Source organism: Staurois parvus, unplaced genomic scaffold (assembly GCF_062004578.1).
Source record: "Staurois parvus isolate SC_StPar_1 unplaced genomic scaffold, SC_StPar_1.0 ptg002073l, whole genome shotgun sequence".
In the NCBI taxonomy this organism is placed as follows: domain Eukaryota; kingdom Metazoa; phylum Chordata; class Amphibia; order Anura; family Ranidae; genus Staurois; species Staurois parvus.
Window position 1 is genome coordinate 359,359 of NW_028319869.1, and position 26,427 is coordinate 385,785.

Sequence of the window (26,427 nt, forward strand, 5' to 3'; positions counted from 1 at the left end):
TTTTGCGCTATAAACAAAAAAAAGCCGCCAATTTTGAGAAAAAAAACGAAATTTTTGACTTTTTGCTACTAAACACGTCCGGTAAAAAAACGTAAAAAATCAAATCTCATAAATTTAGGCCAAAATGTATTCTGCGACACAACTTGCGCTTTCTTTCGGTGGTATTCGATCGCTTGTGCGTTTTTTGTCTTTTTTCGATATAAACAAAAAAAAACAGCCAATTTTGAGAAAAAAAACAACATTTTTGACTTTTTGCTACTAAACACGTCCGGTAAAAAAACGCAAAAAATCAAATCTCATAAATTTAGGCCAAAGTGTATTCTGCGACACAACTTGAGCTTTCTGTCAGTAATATTCGATCACTTGTGCGTTTGAAATTTACGTCCTTTTTTTTCCACAACTTGAGCTTTCTTTTGGTGGTATTTGATCGTCGCTGTTCTTTTTATTTTTTTGCGCTATAAACAAAAAAAAGCCGCCAATTTTGAGAAAAAAAAGGAAATTTTTGACTTTTTGCTACTAAACACGTCCGGTAAAAAAAGTAAAAAATCAAATCTCATAAATTTTGGCCAAAATGTATTCTGCGACACAACTTGAGCTTTCTTCCGGTGATATTCGATCGCCTGTGCGTTTGAAATTGACGTCCTTTTGTTTTCCACAACTTGCGCTTTCTGTTGGTGATATTCGATTGCCTGTGCGTTTTTGTTTTTTTGCGCTATAAACAAAAAAAAGCCGCCAATTTTGAGAAAAAAAACGAAATTTTTGACTTTTTGCTACTAAACACGTCCGGTAAAAAAAACCTAAAAAATCAAATCTCATAAATTTAGGCCAAAATGTATTCTGCGACACAACTTGCGCTTTCTTTCGGTGGTATTCGATCGCCTGTGCGTTTTTGTTTTTTGCGCTATAAACAAAAAAAGGCTGACAATTTTGAAAGAAAACAATATTTTTGACTTTTTGCTATAAAATATATCCAGTAAAAAATAAAAAAAAAATCTAATTTCATCATAAATTTAGGGCAAAATGTATTCTGCTCCATGTCTTTGCTAAAAAAAAATCCCAATACGTGTAAATTCATTGCTTTACGGGGGATTTAAATTATTTTTATGCTAGTAATGGCAGCGATCAGCAATTTATAGCGGGACTGCGGCAGACATTCTGACACTGGGGGGGGACTGACTAACTGCCACTGATATCCCAGTGACACCAATACAGTGATCAGTGCTAATAAAAAGCACTGACACTGGACTAATGGCACTGGGCAGGAAGGGGTTAACATCTGGGGCGATCACAGGGTTAACTGTGTGCTGTTTGTGTTTTACTAGGGAGACATGCTGCTGTGCAGAGAGATACAAAGCAGCATGTCCTCGCTGGCAGGAGGGAGACCTGTGCTGGTTACACACAGGTCTCTCCCTTGTCACTGTTTCTTGGCGATCGCCGGGTGCTGACGGGGAATCTCCGGCCGGGGACCTGGTGATTGACATCTGTAGCCGCCAGTGGTGGCGCGGGTAGGGTGACGCGTGCACGTGCCCCCTACTCGGAAATGCAAATCATGTATATACAGTGTATGTGGATTTGCGCAGCCCTGCCGCCCTGTAGCAGTACTTCTGCTGTAGGGCAGAGGGGAAGCGGGTAACTTTGTTACCTTTATCCTAACATAACGCGTTTTATCTGTCCGGGTAAAAAAAGGGAAAATACCGCGCCGCATGGCGGGGAGGAAGTCCTAAAAATAAAACTTTGTTTTTTCATTTTGGATAGAGTAGTGGAGGGTTATAACCCCTGTGATGATTTTTTTTTTTGTCATCTGGGTCCCATTGAGGAGATTTCCCTTCACTTCCTGTCCTATAGCTGAAACAGGAAGTGAGAGGGAATCCCTGGTTGTCACCGGAACTAGTGTCCCCTTTGGAAGAATTCCCCTCTATTCCTGTTCTAAGTACAACCCAAAATGTGGGATATTCTTTCACTTTCAACTATAAGCATAAACAGGACAAAAAGACAGAGGGTGACTCTCTTTAGCGCATGCAAAATCGCACATTAGCAGATACGTGGGGGTGTCATTAAGAATTTTTGACACCGGGACACATCTGCTGTAGGGCGGCCATTTCTCTGCATATCAGGAAAGCAAGCAATTTTGCAACACATGTGAATGTAGCTTAATGGAGGCACAGACAGCCAGGGCCAGGACAAGGAGTGGGCAGGAGGGGCGGCTGCCCTGGGCACAATGGTTTACTGTAGGGATGGGGGCACCTTCCTCCTGTTACAAATCTGAAAGGAGCAGTGACTGCGGCATCACTACTCCTGTCAGCCCAGCGCCGGGAGGCGGTGTGGGCTGTGTTCTCTCTCCCCCCTCCTGTAGGACAAGGGGTGGGCAGGAGGGGCAGCTGCCCAGGGTGCAGGAGTAGGGAGCCTTCTCCTCCCGATACGCATGCTTCAGATCAGTGGCTGCCAACCAGTAGACCACGGCTTGGTGTCTGCAATGACAGCTACTGCTGTCACAATGTGCTCCAATGTACCACTTCTCCACCCCGTCTGCCCACAACATGCATGGGCACCTACCCACAACCAGGGCAAGGGGTGGGCTGGAGGGGTGGCTGACCTGGGTGCAATGGTTTACTGTAGGTATGGGGCAGGGGCAGACTGACAACTCATGGGGCCCCCGGGCAATAGGGGATCATGGGGCCCCTGTGTCCTTGCCCAAACTCAAAAAAGACTATGAAAAAGGTACCAGGGGCATCTCATGGGGCCCCCTACTGACCCCGGGCCCTCGGGCAGTGCCCGAGTTTCCAAATGGTCAGTCCGCCCCTGGTATGGGGGCATTTTCCTTCTGTTACAAGACTGAAAGGAGCAGTGACTGCAGCATCACTACTCCTGTCAGCCCAGCGCCGGGAGGCGGTGTGGGCTGTGTTCTCTCTCCCCCCTCCTCTAGGACAAGGGGTGGGCAGGAGGGGCAGCTGCCCAGGGTGCAGGGATAGGGAGCCTTCTCCTCCCGACACGCATGCTTCAAATCAGTGGCTGGCAACCAGTGGACCACGGCTTGGTGTCTACAATGACAGCTACTGCTGTCACAATGTGCTCCAATGTACCACCTCTCCACCTTGTCTGCCCACAGCATGCATGGACACCTACCCATGAACAGGACAAGGGGTGTGCAGAAGGGGAAGCTGCCCAGGGCGCAGGAGTAGGGAGCCTTCTTTTCCCGACACTTGTGCTTCAGATCAGCGGCTGGCAACCAGTGGACCACGGCTTGGTGTCTGCAATGACAGCTACTGCTGTCACAATGTGCTCCAATGTACCACCTCTCCACCCCGTCTGCCCACAATATGTATGGGCTCCTACCCATGACCAGGACGGGGTGGGCTAGAGGGGCGGCTGCCCAGGATGCAGGTGTAGGGAGCCTTCTCCTCCTGACACTTGTGCTTCAGATCAGTGGCTGGCAACCAGTGGACCACTGCTTGGTGTCTGCAATGACAGCTACTGCTGTCACAATGTCCACCAATATACCAACTCTCCACCCCATCTGCCCACAACATGCATGGGCACTTACCCACGACCAAGGAGAGGCGCCTACCCTGGGTGCAATGGTTTACTGTAGAGATGGGGGCACCTTCCTTCTGTTACAAGGCTGAGAGGAGCAGTGACTGCAGCATCACTACTCCAGTCAGCCCAGTGCCAGGAGGCGGTGCAGGCTGTGTTCTCTCTCCCCCCTCCTCTAGGACAAGGGGTGGGCAGGAGGGGCAGCTGTCCAGGGTGTAGGAGTAGGGAGCCTTCTCCTCCTGATACTTGTGCTTCAGATCAGTGGCTGGCAACCAGTGGGCCATGACTTCATGTCTGAAATGACAGCTACTGCTGTCACAATGTGCTCCAATGTACCACCCCTCCACCCCATCTGCCCACAGCATGTATGCACACCTACCCATGACCAGGACAAGGGGTGAGCAGGAGGGTCAGCTGCCCAGGGCACAGGAGTAAGGAGCCTTCTCCTCCCTACATGCATAGTTCAGATCAGTGGCTGGCAACTAGTGGACCACGGCTTGATATCTGCAAATACAGCTACTGCTGTCACAATGTGCTCCAATGTACCACCTCTCCACCCCGTCTGCCCACAGCATACATGCACACCTACCAATGACCAGGACAAGGGGTGGGCAGGAGGGGTGGCTGCCTTGGGCGCAATGGCTTATTATACTTATTATAGGGATGGGGGCACCTTCCTTCTTATACAAGGCTGACAGGAGCAGTGACTGCAGCATCACTACTCCTATCAGCCCAGCGCCGGGAGGCGGTGCAGGCTGTGTTCTCTCTCTCCCCTCCTCCCTACCTCTTGTGGTGGGACTGCACACTTTTCAGGTCAGTGCAAAACCTGACAGACAGACTGGGAGCAGCAGAGTGATTTGGACAAGTGGGGTGTAGGATCCCCTAAGCTTGCACATCATTAAGGGGGGGGCACATTTTGGCATCTTTGCCCCTGGGAGATGCCCCATGTCCCGGCACTACACTTACCTTCCAGCCTTCTAGAAAACAAACGATTGGCCATGCATGTCCAGTTCACATCGAGTAGCCAGAGCAAGGGGGCAGAGAATTGGCACAGGGCGGTGGTGGTGGTGGAGGTGGGGGGGGGGGGGGCGTGCAGTTCTGCATCCTTGTTCTGAGAGCTGGTACTGCAGACAGTAATACCAACCTGACAGATTGTGCTCCATTAGCTTTTTCCTGGACCACAGCAGCCAGGGAAAGTAACAGCCAAACCCGCATGTAGTGGATGTCTGATTTCTTACTAGGTAGGGGAGATCAGCAAGTGGACGTTCACTGGTGTCCCTCCTGCCTACCCGGCGACTTGCACTATACTGGTCCCAGGTCCACAGGTGGGTCCATAGGTGGGGGAGGGAGCAAAAGAGGATGTCCAAAGAGTACACAAGTTCTGGTATTCATCTCCTAAAATGTGTTGCCCATCACACACATACAGTCAGGTCCATAAATATTGGGACATCAACACAATTCTAACATTTTTGGCTCTATACACCACCACAATGGATTTGAAATGAAACTAACAAGATGTGCTTTAACTGCAGACTGTCAGCTTTAATTTGAGGGTATTTACATCCAAATCAGGTGAACGGTGTAGGAATTACAATAGTTTGCATATGTGCCTCCCACTTGTTACGGGACCAAAAGTAATGGGACAATTGGCTTCTCAGCTGTTCCATGGCCAGGTGTGTGTTATTCCCTCATTATCCCAATTACAATGAGCAGATAAAAGGTCCAGAGTTCATTTCAAGTGTGCTATTTGCATTTGGAATCTGTTGCTGTCAACTCTCAAGATGAGATCCAAAGAGCTGTCACTATCAGTGAAGCCATCATTAGGCTGAAAAAACAAAACAAACCCATCAGAGAGATAGCAAAAACATTAGGCATGGCCAAAACAACTGTTTGGAACATTCTTAAAAAGAAGGAACGCACTGGTGAGCTCAGCAACACCAAAAGACCCGGAAGACCACAGAAAACAACTGTGGTGGATGAGCGAAGAATTCTTTCCCTGGTGAAGAAAACACCCTTCACAACAGTTGGCCAGATCAAGAACACTCTCCAGGAGGTAGGTGTATGTGTGTCAAAGTCACCAATCAAGAGAAGACTTCACCAGAGTGAATACAGAGGGTTCACCACAAGATGGAAACCATTGGTGAGCCTCAAAAACAGGAAGGCCAGATTAGAGTTTGCCAAACGACATGTAAAAAAGCCTTCACAGTTCTGGAACAACATCCTATGGACAGATGAGACCGACATCAACTTGTACCAGAGTGATGGGAAGAGAAGAGGATGGAGAAGGAAAGGAACTGCTCATGGTCCTAAGCATACCACCTCATCAGTGATCATGGTGGTGGTAGTGTCATGGCGTGGGCATGTATGGCTGCCAATGGAACTGCTTCTCTTGTATTTATTGATGATGTGACTGCTGACAGAAGCAGCCGGATGAATTGTGAAGTGTTTCGGGAATATTATCGGCTCATATTCAGCCAAATGCTTCACAACTCATTGGACGCTTCACAGTGCAGATGGACAATGACCCAAAGCAGACTGCAAAAGCAACCAAAGAGTTTTTTAAGGGAAAGAAGTGGAATGTTCTGCAATGGCCAAGTCCATCACCTGACCTGAATCCGATTGAGCATTTCACTTGCTGAAGACAAAACTGAAGGGAAAATGCCCCAAGAACAAGCAGGAACTGAAGACAGTTGCAGTAGAGGCCTGGCAGAGCATCACCAGGGATGAAACCCAGCGTCTGGTGATGTCTATGCGTTCCAGACTTCAGGCTGTCATTGACTGCAAAGGATTTGCAACCAAGTATTAAAAAGTGAACGTTTGATTTATGCTTATTATTCTGTCCCATTACTTTTGGTCCCTTAACAAGTGGGAGGCACATATGCAAACTGTTGTAATTCCTACACCGTTCACCTGATTCAGATGTAAATACCCTCAAATTAAAGCTGACAGTCTGCAGTTAAAGCACATCTTGTTTTTTTCATTTCAAATCCATTGTGGTGGTGTATAGAGCCAAAAATGTTAGAATTGTGTCCATGTCCCAATATTTATGGACCTGACTGTATATTAGGAGATGAACATTTGTCGGCCTTAGCTCTGAGGTAGGGGACTCATCCCTGAAATGCGTCAGTGTGCCGACACCACGGACCGTTGGGTACCTGCCACCACTTTGGTTGACTATCGGTTGTTTTATTCATGCCTGATACCACTGTAATTGGCTTGTTTTTTTTTTCTCAATAAATCTTGGGTAATGCGCTAGACATTTGCACCCCCTGTGTTTTCTTTTGCAGTAAGTTAGAGGTTTGGACCTGGATGAATTTTGGGCCTGGATTGAGTTTGGACCTCGATGGAGTTTGGAACTGAATGGAGTTTGACCTGGATGGAGTTTGGGCCTGGATGGAGTTTGGACCTGGCTGAGGTTTGGGCCTGGATGGAGTTTGGACCTGGATGGAGTTTGGGACTGGATGGAGTTGGACCTGGATGGCGTTTGGGCCTGGATGGAGCTGGACCTGGATGGAATTTGTGACTAGATGGAGCTGGACCTGGATGGAGTTTGGGACTGGATGGAGTTTGGGCCTGGATGGAGTTTGGAACTGAATGGAGTTTGGAACTGAATTGAGTTCGGGCCTGGATGCAGTTTGGGCCTGGATGGAGTTTGGACCTGGATGGAGTTTGGGCTTGGATGGAGTTTGGACCTGGATGAAGTTCAGGCCTGGATGCAGTTCGGATCTGGATGGAGTTTGGGCCTTTATGGAGTTTGTGCCTGGATGGAGACCCCATTACTGCAGAATGTTCAAATTTTTGGATCTTTGGAGTTTGGGCCTGGATGGAGTTTGGACCTGGATGGAGTTTGGGACTGGATGGAGTTGGACCTGGATGGAGTTGGGGCCTGGATGGAGCTGGACCTGGATGGAGTTTGGGACTAGATGGAGCTGCACACCGGAAGTAGTTTGGGCCTGGATGGAGTTTGGGCCTGGATGCAGTTTGGGCCTGGATGCAGTTTGGGCCTGGATGGAGTTTGGGTCTGGATGGAGTTTGGGCCTGGATGGAGTTTGGACCTGGATGGAGTTTGGACCTGGATGGAGTTTGGACCTGGATGAAGTTCAGGCCTGGATGCAGTTCGGGCCTGGATGGCGTTTGGACATGGATGGCATTTGGACCTGGATGGAGTTCGGACCTGGATTGAGTTCGGGCCTGGATGGAGTTCGGACCTGGATGGAGTTCGGACCTGGATGGAGTTCGGACCTGGATGGAGTTTGGGCCTGGATGGAGTTTGGGCCTGGATGGAGTTTGGACCTGGATGGAGTTCCTGCCTGGATGGCGTTTGGACCTGGATGGAGTTTGGACCTGGATGGAGTTTGGACCTGGATGGAGTTCGGGCCTGGATGGAGACCCCATTAATGCAGAATGGTCGAATTTTTGGATCTTTGTTCCACCTCCGAGCTCCATATCACAAAATAAAATGCACACGACTCTCTCCAGGGTTCAGTGTTTATTACATATCATTAGTACCAGCGACATCTACATCTCATTTATATATTTATATTCCTCAGTTTTTATACCCCTCATCTCCCTCCAGAATCTGGCTGTATTCATCTCCCAGCAAGACCCCGATCTTCCCTCTGGGGGGCAGACCTGCAAATATATTTAATTTGAACCCGTACCGGAGTAATATGTAGGCAGCCATTGCTGACTCCCAAGTGTATCAACATTACAGTCCCGGATCTTGGGACGCCGTCAACCCCACCCATGGTCCACCTTCTATCCAATCACTTTCCAGGTGCGCCCAAATCACGCCCACTTTACAAGCTGGTCTCGCCTAGACTCCGCCTCTACGAATGACCGCCCACCATGCCTATATTACGGATTGGTCCTGTCCTGACCTCCGCCTCTAAATGTGCCATGCACAACCCCGATCCCCACAATGAATTTTTTTTTTAGTTACAGGGCATTGGGGCCCCAAACGGGGCTGGTGCTGTGATACCGGGACACAGCCCTGGACACAGCAAGGGGCGGGACTTTCTCAGCAAATCCAAGACAGTTGGCATATATGAAACTGCAAACTGTTACTTTAGCTGTTTCCCAGGGGATCCTCCAAAATACCGACCCTATATGTATGTCGGTCAGGAGTCCTGAATTCATGCCATCTTCACTTGCTACATGCTTCTCCCCTTCATAAGACTAATAAGCCAATTTAAAGCTGGACTCCAGGAAGCTCTAAAAAAAAAAGCAAATGTATGCAAAACAAGTACCTGTATATGACTTGGCAACAGCCTATGGCAGCCCCTGTACAGCAGAGCTCAGACTGGGAGAGGAAGAAGCAGCACAATGAGAAAATCAGCTGCCTGGCAGGGTTCATGTGCTAACAAGGGGCTTGCTGATTGGAAGAGAGAGAGCAGAGTGACAGAAGCCAATTGGGTGTCCTGCAGTGCAAAGAGAGAGAAGTGGAGAGCAAAGTGAGAGATGAGCTTATTAGTCTGCTAATAAGCACAGGGAAGAAGTATTATTGGACCTGTAAGGGAAAGTGAAACTGCAGCACAGAAAGGTCGGTCTCCTCCCCTCCTAGGTAGGCTCAGAGGGAGAAGCACCACAAGGAAGCTGCAGTGCTCATGCGTTAAAAGGAGCATGCTGATGGGAGGAGAGAGCAAAGTCAGAGACGAGCTTATCAGTCTACTGGGCAGAAGTGATAATGGACCTGTAAGTGAAAGTGAAACTGCAACAGAGGAAGGTCAATCTCCTCCCCTCCTAGGTAGGCTCAGATTTGCGGAGGGAGAAGCAGCATAAGGAAGCAATAAATGGTGCTGCAGTGCTCATGCGCTAACAAGGAGCATGCTGATAGGTGGAGAGAGCAAAGTCAGAGACGAGCTTATCAGTCTACTGGGCAGAAGTGGTAATGGGCCTGTAAGTGAAACTGCAGCAGAGAAAGGTTGGTCTCCTCCCCTCCTAGGTAGGCTTAGACTGGCAGAGTGAGAAGCAGCACAAAGAAGCGGTAAGTGGTGCTGCAGTGCTCATGCGCTAACAAGGAGCATGCTGATAGGAGGAGAGAGCAAAGTCAAAGATGAGCTTATCAGTCTGCTTCTTCTCCTATCACTGTCCGGTCACAGGCTGGGGGAGGGACCAGACCTGTAAGTCTTACTGAGCTGCAACAGAGAGAAATCAGGTCTCCTGCTCCGCCAGACAGATCTGTGTGATGTGGCAGAGCTGTGTAATTCTCAGGACTGGATGGACAGACATACAAACCCTTTGCTCCCTCCTATGTCCATCACCTGGATATTTGGTGGTTTGCCTGGAGTGCAGCTTTAAGCGCTTGGCTACGATTCACCATTGTGCAACCTTGCAGAACTAGCAATGCGCGCCTGTGCACGCTCCTAGTCCCCGGACCCATGACTCCTAGAGTTACAATGGAGGTAACAGGCGTGTCCTGGCGCCCATACATGTGTGCTGGCCATCTAAGCATCAGCGACCTCATTGAATGGGTCAGTTTGAGTCGATACCTCAATATATCGAAGCCGGAGACAGCCAGGGATTCAGCATTTTCAGGAGGTCAGCAATGACGAGCTGCACATTTCTCTCCGGACGGGATTCTTATAATGTTACAGACAATAAATACAGTATACAGCTTATCAAAATGTACACAGGGATCGTCCCAATGAAATACAATCGGTGTATGATGGAGTGTTCTATACAGCAGGACAGCGAAGATTTCCCAGCAAGAAGGTCAACTTCCAACAAAGCAAGAGGTGAGCTCACTGCTGCCCCCCCTGGTAGCCATTGTCAACTGCAGTTCCTGACAACTTTCTGTATTGTAGGTAAAAAAAACCAAAACTTTTTGGTGGATACCAGCGAGGGCTGCGATTCGGATGGGTACCAGCGAGGGCTGCGATTCAGATGGATACCAGCAAGGGCTGCGATTCGGATGGATACCAGCGAAGGCTGCGATTCGGATGGATACCAGCGAAGGCTGCGATTCGGATGGGTACCAGCGAGGGCTGCGATTCGGATAGGTACCAGCGAGGGCTGCGATTCGGATAGGTACCTGCGAGGGCTGCGATTCGGATGGATACCAGCAAGGGCTGCGATTCGGATGGATACCAGCGAAGGCTGCGATTCGGATGGATACCAGCGAAGGCTGCGATTCGGATGGGTACCAGCGAGGGCTGCGATTCGGATGGGTACCAGCGAGGGCTGCGATTCGGATAGGTACCAGCGAGGGCTGCGATTCGGATAGGTACCAGCGAGGGCTGCGATTCGGATGGGTACCAGCAAGGGCTGCGATTCGGATGGGTACCAGCGAGGGCTGCGATTCGGATGGATACCAGCGACGGCTGCGATTCGGATGGATACCAGCGAGGGCTACGATTCAGATGGATACCAGCGACGGCTACGATTCAGATGGATACCAGCGACGGCTGCGATTCGGATGGATACCAGCGAAGGCTGCGATTCGGATGGGTACCAGCGAGGGCTGCGATTCGGATAGGTACCAGCGAGGGCTGCGATTCGGATGGGTACCTGCGAGGGCTGCGATTCGGATGGATACCTGCGAGGGCTGCGATTCAGATGGATACCAGCAAGGGCTGCGATTCGGATGGGTACCAGCGAGGGCTGCGATTTGGATGGATACCAGCGAGGGCTACGATTCGGATGGGTACCAGCGAGGGCTGCGATTCGGATGGGTACCAGCGAGGGCTGCGATTTGGATGGATACCAGCGAGGGCTACGATTCGGATGGGTACCAGCGAGGGCTGCGATTCGGATGGGTACCAGCGACGGCTACGATTCGGATGGATACCAGCGACGGCTGCGATTCGGATGGATACCAGCGAGGGCTGCGATTCGGATGGGTACCAGCAAGGGCTGCGATTCGGATGGATACCAGCAAGGGCTGCGATTCGGATGGATACCAGCGAGCGCTGCGATTTGGATGGATACCAGCGAGGGCTGCGATTCGGATGGGTACCAGCGAGGGCTGCGATTCGGATGGGTACCAGCGAGGGCTGCGATTCGGATGGATACCAGCGAGGGCTGCGATTCGGATGGATACCAGCGAGGGCTGCGATTCGGATGAATACCAGCGAGGGCTGCGATTCGGATGGATACCAGCGAGGGCTGTGATTCGGATGGGTACCAGCGAGGGCTACGATTCGGATGGGTACCAGCGAGGGCTACGATTCGGATGGGTACCAGCGAGGGCTGCGATTCGGATGGGTACCAGCGAGGGCTGCGATTCGGATGGGTACCAGCGAGGGCTGCGATTCGGATGGGTACCAGCGAGGGCTACGATTCGGATGGGTACCAGCGAGGGCTACGATTCGGATGGGTACCAGCGAGGGCTACGATTCGGATGGGTACCAGCGAGGGCTGCGATTCGGATGGATACCAGCGAGGGCTGCGATTCGGATGGGCTCACCAATGCTGTCTCAGATATTCTTTACATCCCAACCAAATGATTGGTTTAAATTCAGCTAAAAAGCAGTCAAGGCGCATCCGAAACGACAGGGGTGCAAAGTCTAATGCTAGATTCCCAACAATGCATTTCCTCTCCAGATGCATTTTCCAATGAAATAAATGGAAACACGTAAAAATGTGCGCCTGCGTGTTAATGTACGCACATTTTTCACTTTGCGTGGAATAGGAACATGCACACACATGCGCGCAATCACGCATTTGCATTTTAACGTGTGCATTTTTGAAAGAGTTTTCATTCATTTTAATGTAAATTGATCAAGAAAAAAACGTGTTCATTCTACTTGTTTTCTTTAGAGAGCAGCCACAGCCTAAACAAAAAAAAAAAAGCCTGTGCCCTGCCAGCACGCTGCAAAGAAGGACGCTTGGTGAGTGCGTATAGAAGCAGTGGTCTCTTTGCAGAGGTCCCACCAGTCTCCCTCCTGCAGTGAAGGACCCTCATTCTCTTTGTGGAAGCAGTGGTCTCTTTGTATAGGTCCCACCCCTCTCCCTCCTGCAGTGAAGGACCCTCATTCTCTGTGTGGAAGCAGTGGCCTCTTTGCAGACATCCCAGCCCTCTCCCTCCTGCAGTGAAGGACCTTCATTATCTATGTGGAAGCAGTGGTCTCTTTGCAGCGGTCCCACCTGTCTCCCTCCTGCAGTGAAGGACCCTCATTCTCTTTTGTGGAAGCAGTGGTCTCTTTCCAGAGGTCCCACCCCTCTCCCTCCTGCAGTGAAGGGCCTTCATTCTCTGTGTGGAAGTAGTGGTCCCTGCAGAGGTCCCACCCCTCTCCCTCCTGCAGTGAAGGACCTTCATTCTCTATGTGGAAGCAGTGGTCTCTTTGCAGCGGTCCCACCTGTCTCCCTCCTGCAGTGAAGGACCCTCATTGTCTTTTGTGGAAGCAGTGGTCTCTTTGCAGAGATCCCACCCCTCTCCCTCCTGCTGTGAAGGGCCTTCATTCTCTGTGTGGAAGTAGTGGTCCCTGCAGAGGTCCCACCCCTCTCCCTCCTGCAGTGAAGGGCCTTCATTCTCTGTGTGGAAGTAGTGGTCTCTTGAGGTCCCACCCCTGTTGATTGGAGAACTTTAGCTTAGGAGGGAGAGGGGTTGGACCTCTGCAGAGAGACCACTGCTTCCACACAGAGAACAAGGGTCCTCCACTGCAGCATGCTGGCAGAAAACAGGCTTTCCTACTCAGGCTGTGGCTGCTTTATAAAACATACAAAATGAAGACTTTGTACACTTTTGTTCAGAAAGCAAAAAGCCTGTCCCCTGCCAACATTCTGTAAAGAAGAATACTTGCTTTGTGGGGTGGAAACAGTGGTCCCTCTGCAGAGGTCCAACCCCTGTCCCTCCTGAGTCAAAGCTAAAGTCCTCCAATCAGCAGGGAGGATTATCTTCACTGCCCGTAAAGCTGCAGAACTGACTTAGCAGGGGGTGTGCAGACATCCGCAGAGAGATCACTGCTTCCACATGGAGAACAAAGGGTCCTTCTCTGCAGGATTCTGGCAGAAACAGGCTTTCCTACTCAGGCTGTGGCAGCTTCATAAAAAATACAGACTGAAGGCTTTGCACGGGTTTCTTTTGTTCAGAGAGCAGCCTCAGCCTAATGAAAAAGCCTGTCCCCTGCCAGCATTCTGCAAAGAAGGATGCTTGATCTGTGGTGTGGAAGCAGTGGACCGTCTGCAGAGGTCAAACCCCTCTCCCTCCCCAAAGCAAAAGATGTCTAATCAGCAGGGAGAATGATCTTTGCTGACTGCAGAACTGAACAACTGACTCAACAGGGGATGTGTCCAAGTTCTGCAGAGAGACCGCTGCTTCCGCACAGTGGCAAGGGTCCTTCTCTGCAGTATTCTGGCAAGAAACAGGCTTTTCTACTCAGGCTGTGGCTGCTTCATAAAAAATACAAACTGAAGACTTTGTATGGGTTTCTTTTGTTCACAAAGCAGCCACAGCTTAATGAAAAAGCCTGTCCCCTGCCAGCATTCTGCAAAGAAGGACGCTTGCTCTGTGGTGTGGAAGCAGTGGCCTGCCTGCAGAGGTCCAACTCCAAGACCTCCCAAACCAAAGCTGAAATTGCCCAATCAGAGAACATGGGTCGTCCTCTGCAGTATTCTGGCAGGATCAGCCTTTTCTACTCAGGCTGTGGCTGCTTCATAAAAAATACAAACTGAAGGCTTTGTACGAGTTTCTTTTGTTCAGAGTGCAGCCTCAGCCTAATGAAAAAGCCTGTCCCCTGCCAGCATTCTGAAAAGAAGGACGCTTGCTCTGTGGTGTGAAAGAGTGGACCCTCTGCAGAGGTCAAATTCCTCTCCCTCCCTCCTCAAAGCAAAAGTTCTCCAATCAGCAGGGAGAATGATCTTTTCTGACTGCAGAACTGTAGGACTGACTCAACAGGGGGCGTGTCCGAGTTCTGCAGAGAGACCGCTGCTTCCGCACAGTGACAAGAGTCCTTCTCTGCAGGATTCTGGCAGGAACTGAGGCTTTTCTACTCAGGCTGTGGCTGCTTTATAAAAAATACAAACTGAAGGCTTTGTACGGGTTTCTTTTGTTCAGAGTGCAGCCTCAGCCTAATGAAAAAGCCTGTCCCCTGCCAGCATTCTGCAAAGAAGGGCGCTTGCTCTGTGGTGTGGAAGCAGTGGACCCTCTGCAGAGGTCTAACTCCAAGTCCTCCCAATCCAAAGCTGAAATTGCCCAATCAGGGTCTTTCTCTGTAGTATTCTGGCTGCAGAACTGAAGGACTGACAACAGGGGGCGTGTCCGAGTTCTGCAGAGAGACCGCTGCTTCCGCACAGTGACAAGGGTCCTTCTCTGCAGGATTCTGGCAGGAACAGGCTTTTCTACTCAGGCTGTGGCTACTTTATTTACAGAAAAAAAAACCTGAAGACTTTGTACATCTTTCTTTTGAATGTATTCAGCAGATTTAAACTGAAAGTTCGGTCGGGCTTTAGTTCAGCACATCGCTCTCTTTCATCACTGACTCAGGGAGGGCGGAGCTTACAGAAACTGTATTTGTTCTAAGCAGATGATAATCAATGGTTGATACATTAAAGTGTATCCATAGCCAATATATATATATATATATTTTTTTTTTTCCTTTTGGATAGAATATGGAAACCATAGATCCCCTGTCTGTGTCCCATCGCGGAGATTTCCTTTCACTTCCTGTCCTGGTGACAACGTCAAGAGGAAGTGAGTAAAACTCGGCTTAATGGGGTCACAGAAAAACCAGACTGAGGTTCTAAGGCTCCCTATTGCCTAGTCAAAACGAGGGGAAAAAAAATGTGGCTAAAATTTTAGTTTAAACATAACACTTTTGGTAAAATGAGGTAAAAAGAACGCCGCGTGCCTCAAAAGGATCGCCGTTTTTTTAAAGCGCGGAATTCATCACGGGCAGCGGACCCTTTAAAAAATAACCGAAGGCAAAACTTTTTTTTTCAGTTTTGGATGGAGTGGAGAGGGATTAGACCCCCCCTGTCAGGTTTTTATTGCTGTCTGTGTCCCCGTTAGGGATATTCATCCTCTCTGGTTGTCCTGTTTACCATTTTCAAGGAAATCCCACATTTTGGGTTGTCCCCATAACAGGAAGAGAGGGGAAATCTTCAAGTGGGGACACCAGTACTGGGGATTCCCTCACTTTGATTTCTTCTCACTTCCTGTTTTGGATTTGTTTCAGGAAGTGAAGGGAATTTCCATCATGGGACCCAGAGAAATCCTCTCCTGTTTGTCACTAGGGCAGGTGTCCCCCATTGAGGACATATAGGAAAAATAGGGAGGGTGAATCTCCCCAGTGGGAACACAAACAGCAATATAAACCTGACAGGGGCGCTAACCCTTCTTTGCTGCATCCAAAACAGAAAGAAAATATTTTGGCTGGAGATACATTTAAAAAGAAAAAAATTGTATTGCAGTGTAGATGCCGTTCATACAATCTGCTGAAGGTTTCTTAAAGGGCCAGCCACCAAAAAAAGCTGATCTTTTAGATGCAGGGTGATGCTGGAAGGTAGAATCCGCTACGGGCAGCTTGAGTCACGCCCCTGCGTAACTGTCTCTCTGGGACTCATGTGGCTCCGCCCACTAGGAGCCATCAATACAAGGGGGGGGGATTTACTAAAACTGAAGCACTCAGGATCTGGTGCAGCCGTGCGTGGTAGTCAGTCAGCTTCTAACTTTGGCTTGTTCTATTAGGCGAGGTCTACACCTCTGCGTGTTGCCATTGATGTGTTTACTGGCGTGTTTTGCATTTTTTTTTAACACGCGTTTTGTGGGGTATTTTTGCCCATAGGATAGGATTGACTTTGATGTGACTTTGGATGGGTGCAACTTTGATGTGACTTTGGATGGGTGCAACTTTGATGTGACTTTGGATGGGTGCAACTTTGATGTGACTTTGGATGGGTGCAACTTTGATGTGACTTTGGATGGGTGCAACTTTGATGTGACTTTGGATGGGTGCAACTTGGATGTGACTTTGGATGGGTGCAACTTTGATGTGACTTTGGATGGGTGCAACTTGGATGTGACTTTGGATGGGTGCAACTTGGATGTGACTTTGGATGGGTGCAACTTTGATGTGACTTTGGATGGGTGCAACTTGGATGTGACTTTGGATGGGTGCAACTTGGATGTGACTTTGGATGGGTGCAACTTTGATGTGACTTTGGATGGGTGCAACTTTGATGTGACTTTGGATGGGTGCAACTTGGATGTGACTTTGGATGGGTGCAACTTTGATGTGACTTTGGATGGGTGCAACTTGGATGTGACTTTGGATGGGTGCAACTTTGATGTGACTTTGGATGGGTGCAACTTGGATGTGACTTTGGATGGGTGCAACTTGGATGTGACTTTGGATGGGTGCAACTTTGATGTGACTTTGGATGGGTGCAACTTGGATGTGACTTTGGATGGGTGCAACTTTGATGTGACTTTGGATGGGTGCAACTTTGATGTGACTTTGGATGGGTGCAACTTGGATGTGACTTTGGCTGGGTGCAACTTTGATGTGACTTTGGATGGGTGCAACTTGGATGTGACTTTGGATTGGTGCAACTTGGATGTGACTTTGGTGCAACTTTAGGTGGGTGAGACTTTGATGCAACTTTGATGGGTGCAACTTGGATGCTAATATGATGCTAATTGAGTGCCAGAAAGTGTAAAGCTGCATCAAAGTTACATTACATGAACAGAACTGTCATACTTTGGGTGCAACTTTGATGCAACTTGGAATGCGACTTTGGATGGGTGTGACATGGATGCAACTTTGGGTGGGTGGGTGAGACCTTGATGCTAATATGATGCTACTTGAGTGCCAGAAAGTGTAAAGCTGCATCAAAGTTACATTACATGAACAGAACTGTCATACTTTGGGTGCAACTTTGTTGCGACTTGGAATGCGACTTTGGATGGGTGTGACCTGGACGCCACTTTAAATGGGTGCGTCTTGGATGTTACTTGATTGCCAGAGAGTGTAAAGCTACATCAAAGTCACATTACATGAACAGAACTGTCATACTTTAGGTGCGACTTTGGATGGGTGTGACTTGGATGCCACTTTGGATGGGTGCGACTTGGATGCCACTTTGGATGGGTGTGACTTGGATGCCACTTTGGATGGGTACGTCTTGGATGCTACTTTGATGCTACGTAAGTGCCAGAAAGTGTAAAGCTGCATCAAAGTCACATTACATGAACAGAACTATCATACTTTGGGTGCAACTTTGATGCGACTTTGGATGTGTGTGACCTGGATGCAACTTTAAATGGGTGCGACTTGGATGCTAACATGATGCTACTTGAGTGCCAGAGAGTGTAAAGCTGCATCAAAGTCACATTACATGAACAGAACTGTCATACTTTAATGCGACTTGAGATGAGTGTTTGGAAGGGTACGACCTGGATGCCACTTTGGATGGGTACGTCTTGGACGCTACGTTGATGCTACTTGAGTGCCAGACAGTGTAAAGTCGCATCAAAGTCATATTACAAGAACAGAACTGTGATATTTTGGGTGCAACTTTGATGCGACTTGGAATGCGACATTGGATGGGTGTGACCTGGATGCCACTTTGTATGGGTGCGACTTGGATGCTACTTTGTATGGGTGCATCTTGGATGCCACTTTGTTTGGGTGCGACTTGGATGCCACTTTGTATGGGTGCGTCTTGGATGCTACTTTGTATGGGTGCATTTTGGGTGCTACTTTGATGCTACTTGAGTGCCAGAGAATGTAAAGTCGCATCAAAGTCACATTACATGAACAGAACTGTAATACAATCCTATTAGCAGACCGAAAAAAAAAAAAAAGTTGCATCAAAGGTGTACCCATCCAAAGTCGCATCAAAGTCAATACTTTTTGGCAAAAAAACCTCAAAACACAAAACGCATCAAAAACGTACTACATGCGTGTCCATTGAAGTCTATTGAACCAAAAGCACACCGTGTTGCATTTAAAAAAAGTCCCTGACCCTTTCCGAAAATGCAGCGGCTGAAAAACGCATAGATGCGAACGCGTCTCATAGGAAACCTTCATCAATGGACTGTAGTGCGTTCCTAAAAACGCATAGGTGTGAACCGGGCCTATAACTTTGACAATAAAACCTGGAAGCTGATTGGTTTTCAGATTTTGCAGCGTGCAGTTTTAGTAAATAACCCCCTTGCTGTTTGTATGTATGGAGGGGGGGGGGGGAGATGGAAAGTCCACCAGGACCCCAAGAGATGTAGCGGGTGATGCAACCTCCAGCACTCACATATAACTGAAATTTCAGTTTTGGGTGGACTAACCCTTTAAATTCAGTCAGTACGTTCTCCAGCAATGGAAAAAAAAAAAAAAGTCTGATTTCTTTCCCTATCATGGGAATGCCAAAAACCTGGCTGGCAGTATGAATCCTAACACGGTGAGAACGCAATGTACAGAGATTGTTCCCCATGGCAAAGATTTGTGACCAGCACTTCCAAAAGTTTTTTTCTTAGTCCCCCCCTACATCATTCTAATAACTAGTTATAGCCAGCGAAGCTTCCAAATGTCACCCTGATGGTGAGTATGGTTTTGGTCAGCATAATGTTGTCTATATCACATATATTGCTTATTGTTCATTGAAGGAATAAGGCACCAAAGCTTCAATGATGCCAGAGATTTCTGCAAAAACAAAAAACAAAAACAAAAAAAAAATTCCCCATTTCCTTTCTCCTGTTGCCCCTAGAGGGCCCTGTTGGGATCATCAAGGGTCCCGCCAGTTTAAATCAGATAGACAGCTAACCAGGGGTGGACTGACCATTCTGGTACTTGGGCACTGCCCGAGGGCCCGGGGTCAGTAGGGGGCCCCATGAGATGCCTCTGGTACCTTTTTCATAGGCTTTTTTGAGTTTGGGCAAGGACACGGGCCCCATGATCCCCTATTGCCCGGGGGCCCCATGAGTTGTCAGTCCGCACCTGCAGCTAACTGATATCCGCCATTTTTCCAGCCTTTCCTCCACTGTCCTGTTACCAGGAGATCTGATTATGGCCATGGAGTCCAATAGGTTTAGACCCAGTGCACTCAGTAATCAGCACTTAGTAGCAGAATTGGACACATTCATAAATGCCATCTGACCCAGAATCAGAGGTTTCATCATAACCACATTCTCCTAGTTATCCCAGGAGGTCTGCATTTGGAGGTCCCACTGACAGACTCTAAAAGCAAACACTATGGAGTCTATGGATGAAGAATTTGCAGTGAGAATGTGTGAAGCATTAGCAGAGCCATCATGAATAATAACCGTAATTTGCCTTATCTGTTTATTTCCTATGATTGTCAGCACCATCTAGTGACCAAAATACAGTATTTTCCTGATTGATGTATGTCAGGAAAAAGCCAAGGTATGGCCATTAGATGGATCTGTCGATCATAGATAATAGGAAATACTGCCTACTGCGGCAAACAGTGGGTGTGGCCAAATTGCTCTAACAGTGGGAAAAGCTTCATGGTTAAATCAAACAAGGTCAGTCTGTCTCCATTACAACCCCCCTCCCCCCCAGGTCAGTCTGTCCCCCAAGTATAATCCCCCCAGGTCAGTCTGTCCCCCAGTATAATCTTTCCTCTCCTCTAGGTCAGTCTGTCCCCCAGTATAATCTTTCCTCTCCTCCAGGTCAATCTGTACCCCAGTATAATCCCCCCAAGTCAGTCTGTCCCCCAGTATAATCTTTCTCTTTCAGGTCAGTCTGTCCCCCAGTACAATCCTTCCCCCTAAAGACAATCTGTCCCTCAGTATAATCCCCCCACCCCAGATCAGTCTGTCCCCCAGTATAATCTTTCCCCTCAGGTCAATCTGTCCCCCAATATTATCCTCCCCCGTTCATTCTGTCTCCCAGCATAATCCTTCACCCCAGGTCAATCTGTCCCCCAGCATAATCCGCCCAGGTCAATCTGTCCACCAGTACACTCCTTACCCTCAAGGACAATATGTCCCTCAGTATAACCACCCTCAACCCAGATCAGTATGTCCCCCAGTATATTCCTCCCCCTCAGGTCAGTCTGTCCCCCGATATAATCCACCCCCATTCATTCTGTCCCCCAGTATAATCCTTCACCCCAGGTCAATATGTCCACCAGCATAATTCCCCCAGATCAATCTGTCCCCCCAGTACACTCCTTACCCTCAAGGACAATCTGTCCCTCAGTATAACCCCCCCAATCCAGATCAGTCTGTCCCCCAGTATATTCCTCCCCCGTTCATTCTATCTCACAGTATAATCCTTCACTCTCAGGTCAATCTGTTCCCCAACATAATCCCCCTAGGTCAATCTGTCCTACCAGTACACTCCTTACCCCAGATCAGTCTGCTCCCCAGTATAATCCTTCCCCTCCTCCAGGTCAATTTGTACCCCAGTATAATCCCCCCAGGTCATTCTGTCCCCCCAGTATAATCTTTCTCTTCAGGTCAGTCTGTCCCCCAGTACAATCCATCCCCCCCAAAGACAATATGTCTCTCAGTATAATCAACCCCCCATCCCAGATCAGTCTGTCCCTTAGTATAATCCTCCCCCTCAGGTAAATCTGTCCCGCAATATAATCCTCCCCTGTCCATTCTGTCGCCCAGTATAATCCTTCACCCCAAGTCAATCTGTCCCACAGCATAATCCCCCCAGGTCAATCTGTCCCCCAGTACACTCCTTACCCTCAAGAACAATCTGTCCCTCAGTATAACCACCCCCACTCCAGATCAATCTGTTCCCCAGTATAATCCTTTCCCCCTCCCCCGGTCAATCTTTCCCCAATATACCCCCCCAGTTCATTTTGTCCCCCAGTATATTCCTCCCTCCCCAGGTCAAACTGTCCCCCCGGTATAATCCCCCCAGGTCAGTCTGTCCTCCAGTACACTTTCCCTCAGCTCAGTCTGTCCCCTAGTATAATCCTTCCCCCGCCCCCCAGGTTAGCCTGCCCTTAGTATAATCCTTCCTCCCTAGGTCAATCTGTACCCCAGTATAATTCCCCCCCCCCCTCTCCGAGTAAATCTGTTTCCCAGCAAAATCCTCTCCCCGGTTCAGACTGTCCCCAAGTATAATCCCCCACCCAGATCAGTCTGTCCCCCAGTATAATCTTCTCCTCCCAGTCAGTCTGTCTCCAGTATAATCCTTGCTCCCCAGGTAAATCTGTAATGCAGTATAATCCTTTTCCCCCCTCCAGGTCAAGCTGTCCCCCAGTACAATCTTCCCCCAAGGTTAGTCTGTCACCCAGTATAATCCTTCCCCCTCCCCCTAGGTCAATCTGCCTCCCCGGATAATCCCCCCAGGGCAGTCTGTTCCCCACTATAATCCTCCCCCCAGGTCAGGTTGTCCTCCAGTACAGTCCCCACCCAGGTCAGTCCGTCCCCCAGTATAATCCCACCAAGTCAGTCTGGCCCCCAGTATAATCCCCCCAGGTCAGTCTGGCCCCCTGTATAATCCCCCCAGGTCAGTCTGGCCCCCTAGTATAATCCCCCCAGGTCAGTTTGGCCCCCTTTATAATCCCCCAGGTCAGTCTGGCCCCTAGTATAATCCCCCAAGGTCCGGATAGAATTTTGGAGCACAGGTGGAACGGTGGCAGCTCCTCCATGTGTGCAATGTGTGTTAGAGCTCCGTGGGCCCCTCCCCCCTTAGGGCCCATGTGCACCACACACATTGTACGCATGGATGATATGCCACTGCATAGTTATTATTTCTGATGGCTTTCCTAATTTTTTTAAATAAAAATCCCCCCCCCCCCCCATGACTATGCTGACAGCATTAAAGTCACTTGTGATTTTCTACATTCAAGACCAACACTTTTTAGTTTAGAAAATGATAGAAAAGTATGAATTATTGTTATTTTTTGCTATCTGTGTCCCATTGAGGATCTTTAATTTCATCTCCTGTCCCAGAGACACAACGGAAAGTTCCATGAAATCTCTCCAAAGTAAGAGAATATACCTTCTTACTCGTCACCAGAAAGGTGTCCCTGCTGGAAGATTTCCCCTTAATTCCTGTTCTGGTGACAAACAAAAGATTTTATATTCCTATCCCACTAACTGTGGTCACCAGGATAAATAGGGAGATGGAATCCCCCCAGAAAGAAAGAGGATTATTGCACAGAAACAAAGCTACTTCCCTTGTGCAACTTCCCCCTCCTGGTGCCCAGTAAAGGGCACAGCCTGCTCCACATCACCTAGCTTAGTCGCAGGAGCAACTGGGAAACAACTGCCACTTTTGCAGTTGAAAAAAAAGGCATAGAACAATGAAGAGGCAACTAAAGGCAGCGAGTACAATCGACCAAATACCAGCTAATACTAGTCAAAAAACATTGCAACCATGCTAGCTAAGAAAGTCCATTAAATATAGGTTCGGTTTAGTGTTTATACTGCATTGCAGCCAAAGTCAGCTAATATTTCACAGTTATTTTGGAAGCACTGCAGTCTCTTGTTACATGATTCTGTGCTGTGCAATCTTGTCCTCCAGGGGGCGCTGCTGGAACCAGGGAACACACTGGACTGTCAGGTTCCAGTTCGGAGCCATTTGGAAGATCTGGACTGGCAAGCACGGGGATATAGAGAGCATACTAGACGGCGGGCAGGCGATGAATGCCAGGACTGGTATGGGAGTCAATTAGCAGTAGATCTGTCTGTTCGCCCCCCCAGCCCCCCCAGGTAACGGTCATGTTCGGGTGGAGTGTGTTTCTCGGAGTTATATAACCCTCCTGTTGCTTATGACTCCCAAGTTTAGCTGGCGGCCCCGTGAAAATGGGTTTACAAGGCGGTTGGCCTCCTCAGTGGCCTCCCTCAGTCTCTGCTCTTCGATGCGGGTGACAAGTTGGTCCCTTTGTTCGATGACCCTCATCATCTCAGCAAGGATGGCCTCCTCTTCTTCGATGTCCTTCTCGTCTTTCAGAGCCCCTGAAAGGTGAACCACAATGAAAGTCGATCAAAGCCGAGGACTCGTCTCAAGCCTAAAGCAGACCTAGACTCATTTTTTTAGGGGGTTGGTTCACGCCATGACAGGTCCGAGCGCATGCGTTTCTGCACCTTCCCATACGTTTCTGTGGAGTGCATTTTTGGCAGCCCATTAATTCCAATGGCCTTCCAAAGGGGCGGGAACATGTAAAAAGTATGGCAGGTGCAATTTGTAGAATCGCATGGCAACAAACTGCATGGCGCATCCACATTGGCCAGATGTTTGGGGGTGCCATGAGGAATTAATGGCACTTACAGAGCCATCAACAGTGATACAATGTAACACATGAGAAGGAGAAGAGGATACAGAGCCATCAGTATTGATACAATGTAACACATGAGAAGGAGAAGAGGATACAGAGCCATCAGTAGTGATACAATGTAACACATGAGAAGGAGAAGAGGATACAGAGCCATCAGTAGTGATACAATGTAACAGATGAGAAGGAGAAGAGGATACAGAGCCATCAGTATTGATACAATGTAACACATGAGAAGGAGAAGAGGATACAGAGCCATCAGTAGTGATACAATGTAACACATGAGATGGGGAAGAAGAAGAGGATATAGAGCCATCAGTAGTGATACAATGTAACAGATGAGAAGGAGAAGAGGATACAGAGCCATCAGTAGTGATACAATGTAACAGATGAGATGGGGAAGAAGAGGATACAGAGCCATCAGTAGTGATACAATGTAACAGATGAGAAGGGGAAGAAGACGAGGATACAGAACCATCAGTAGTGATACAATGTAACACATGAGAAGGAGAAGAGGATACAGAGCCATCAGTAATGATACAATGTAACAGATGAGAAGAAGAAGAGGATACAGAGCCATCAGTAGTGATACAATGTAACACATGAGAAAGGGAAGAAGAAGAGGATACAGAGCCATCAGTAGTGATACAATGTAACAGATGAGAAGGAGAAGAGGATACAGAGTCATCAGTAGTGATACAATGTAACAGATGAGATGGGGAAGAAGAAGAGGATACAGAGCCATCACTAATGATAAAATGTAACAGATGAGGAGAAGAAGAAGAGGATACAGAGCCAGCAGTAGTGATACAATGTAACAGATGAGAAGGGAGAGAAAAGGCCATAGAGCCATCAGTAGTGATACAATGTAACAGATGAGAAGGAGAAGAGGATACAGAGCCATCAGTCGTGATACAATGTAACAGATGAGAAGGGGGTGAAGAGGAGGATACAGAGAAATGACTAGTGATACAATGTAACAGATAAGAAGAGGATACAGAGCCATCAGTAGTGATTCAATGTAACAGAAGAGAAGGAGAAGAAGAAGAGGATACAGAGCCATCAGCAGTGATACAATGTAACAGTTGAGAAGGGGAAGAAGAAGAGGATACAGAGCCATCAGTAGTGATACAATGTAACAGATGAGAAGGGGAAGAAGAAGAGGATACAGAGCCACCAGTAGTGATACAATGTAACAGATGAGAAGGGGAAGAAGAAGAGGATACAGAGCCATCAGTAGTGAGACAATGTAACAAATGAGAAGGGGAAGAAGAAGATGATACAGAGCCATCAGTAGTGATACAATGTAACAGATGAGAAGGGGAAGAAGAGGATACAGAGCCATCAGTAGTGATACAATGTAACAGATGAGAAGGGGAAGAAGAAGAGGATACAGAGCCATCAGTAGTGATACAATGTAACAGATGAGAAGGGGAAGAAGAAGAGGATACAGAGCCATCAGTAGTGAGACAATGTAACAAATGAGAAGGGGAAGAAGAAGATGATACAGAGCCATCAGTAGTGATACAATGTAACAGATGAGAAGGGGAAGAAGAGGATACAGAGCCATCAGTAGTGATACAATGTAACAGATGTGGTTAGCTGATTCTGACATCTGTGTTTGCAGGTTGCTCTGGGAATACACAATCACGATCTATAGATGAACCCAAAATATAACTACTTACGATCAATCATCATCCTCTCCCGCAGCTGTTGTTCAAGTCGCCCTTGTTGATCCTCCAGGTCCAGCTCCTTGGCTCTGTCAGATAATATCCACCAGTTGACAGGTTAAATGACAGTAAACTATATATATATATATATACACACACACAGTATACAGTATATATATTTATAATATATTGTATATAAGGCAAAAGAACACATAAGACCTAAACAAGTTGCCCTGATTCATCAAACTTCAAATAAAGTGTGCATAAGGCATGCTAAAGTGGCCTCTCAGTATTATCATAGGTCAGTTTAGCATATGTCAAAACAAAAAAACATGTATCTAACTCTAAAAGACAAACATTTAATATATTACAGCTCATCCATCCTTAGATGTGGTGGCTGCATTACCTTCCCTTTTTGAGGCTTCCCCCCATATTTTCACCTTGTGATCCTGCCAGTAGCACACTTCCTGTCCTATGGTGACAACGTTCACTCACTGCACTGTATCTATGGAGGAGCAGTACTGTGACCCTAGGGCAGTAAGTGTACTGAAACTACAGAACACCTCCCAATCTCCTTGTCACCATAACATAGAGGGGAGATGTTTGGTAGTTCACGGAAGATAGGTGAAAACATTGTTTGAGATTTCAGTTTAGTGCACAGGAAGTTACAAGGACACATGATTTTTGGAAGGTATTTCCTTTAGTTACACAAAATGGACCTAGCCAGAAGAAAACTAATGCAGCCACCAAATCTAAGGACTGGAAATCTGCAATACATGACATTTCTGATTTTGGCTTTGGATATCCTTTAAAGCTGAACTCTAGTGAAATGTGAAAACTACCCTTGCAGGGTGCCCCCCCTCTAGCAGCAAGGGTTAGACGCTGGGGTACTCTATCCCTTGCTTCCCGGCAGCCAGCACTCTCCTATTCCTTACGATGTTCCAGGTTTTGAGTATTCCCTCAGCAGCCTCATTTACAATGCAGGACTACTGGTCCTGCATTGTACATAATGATGTCAGAGTGCGACTGAAGGATGGAGCGCTGAAGAGACGCAGGTTCGGGGGATCAGTTGCACAGAGAGAAG

General features: G+C 48.1%; 1 protein-coding gene across 2 annotated transcripts in view; it reads right to left on the bottom strand.

Moving 5' to 3' along the window:
- Positions 1-22,311: 22,311 nt before the first annotated feature.
- The window catches only part of LOC149432866 (F-actin-monooxygenase mical2-like), a 252,130-nt gene continuing 248,014 nt past the window's right edge, over positions 22,312-26,427 (bottom strand). For both annotated transcript variants that reach the window (XM_089664856.1, XM_089664855.1), the window contains 2 exons: positions 25,359-25,432; positions 22,312-23,356 (listed from right to left, as the gene is read on the bottom strand). In XM_089664856.1, the coding sequence (XP_089520982.1) occupies positions 23,148-23,356; positions 25,359-25,432 (283 nt within the window). In that variant the 3' untranslated portion in view covers positions 22,312-23,147. The remainder of the gene's footprint in view (positions 23,357-25,358; positions 25,433-26,427) is intronic.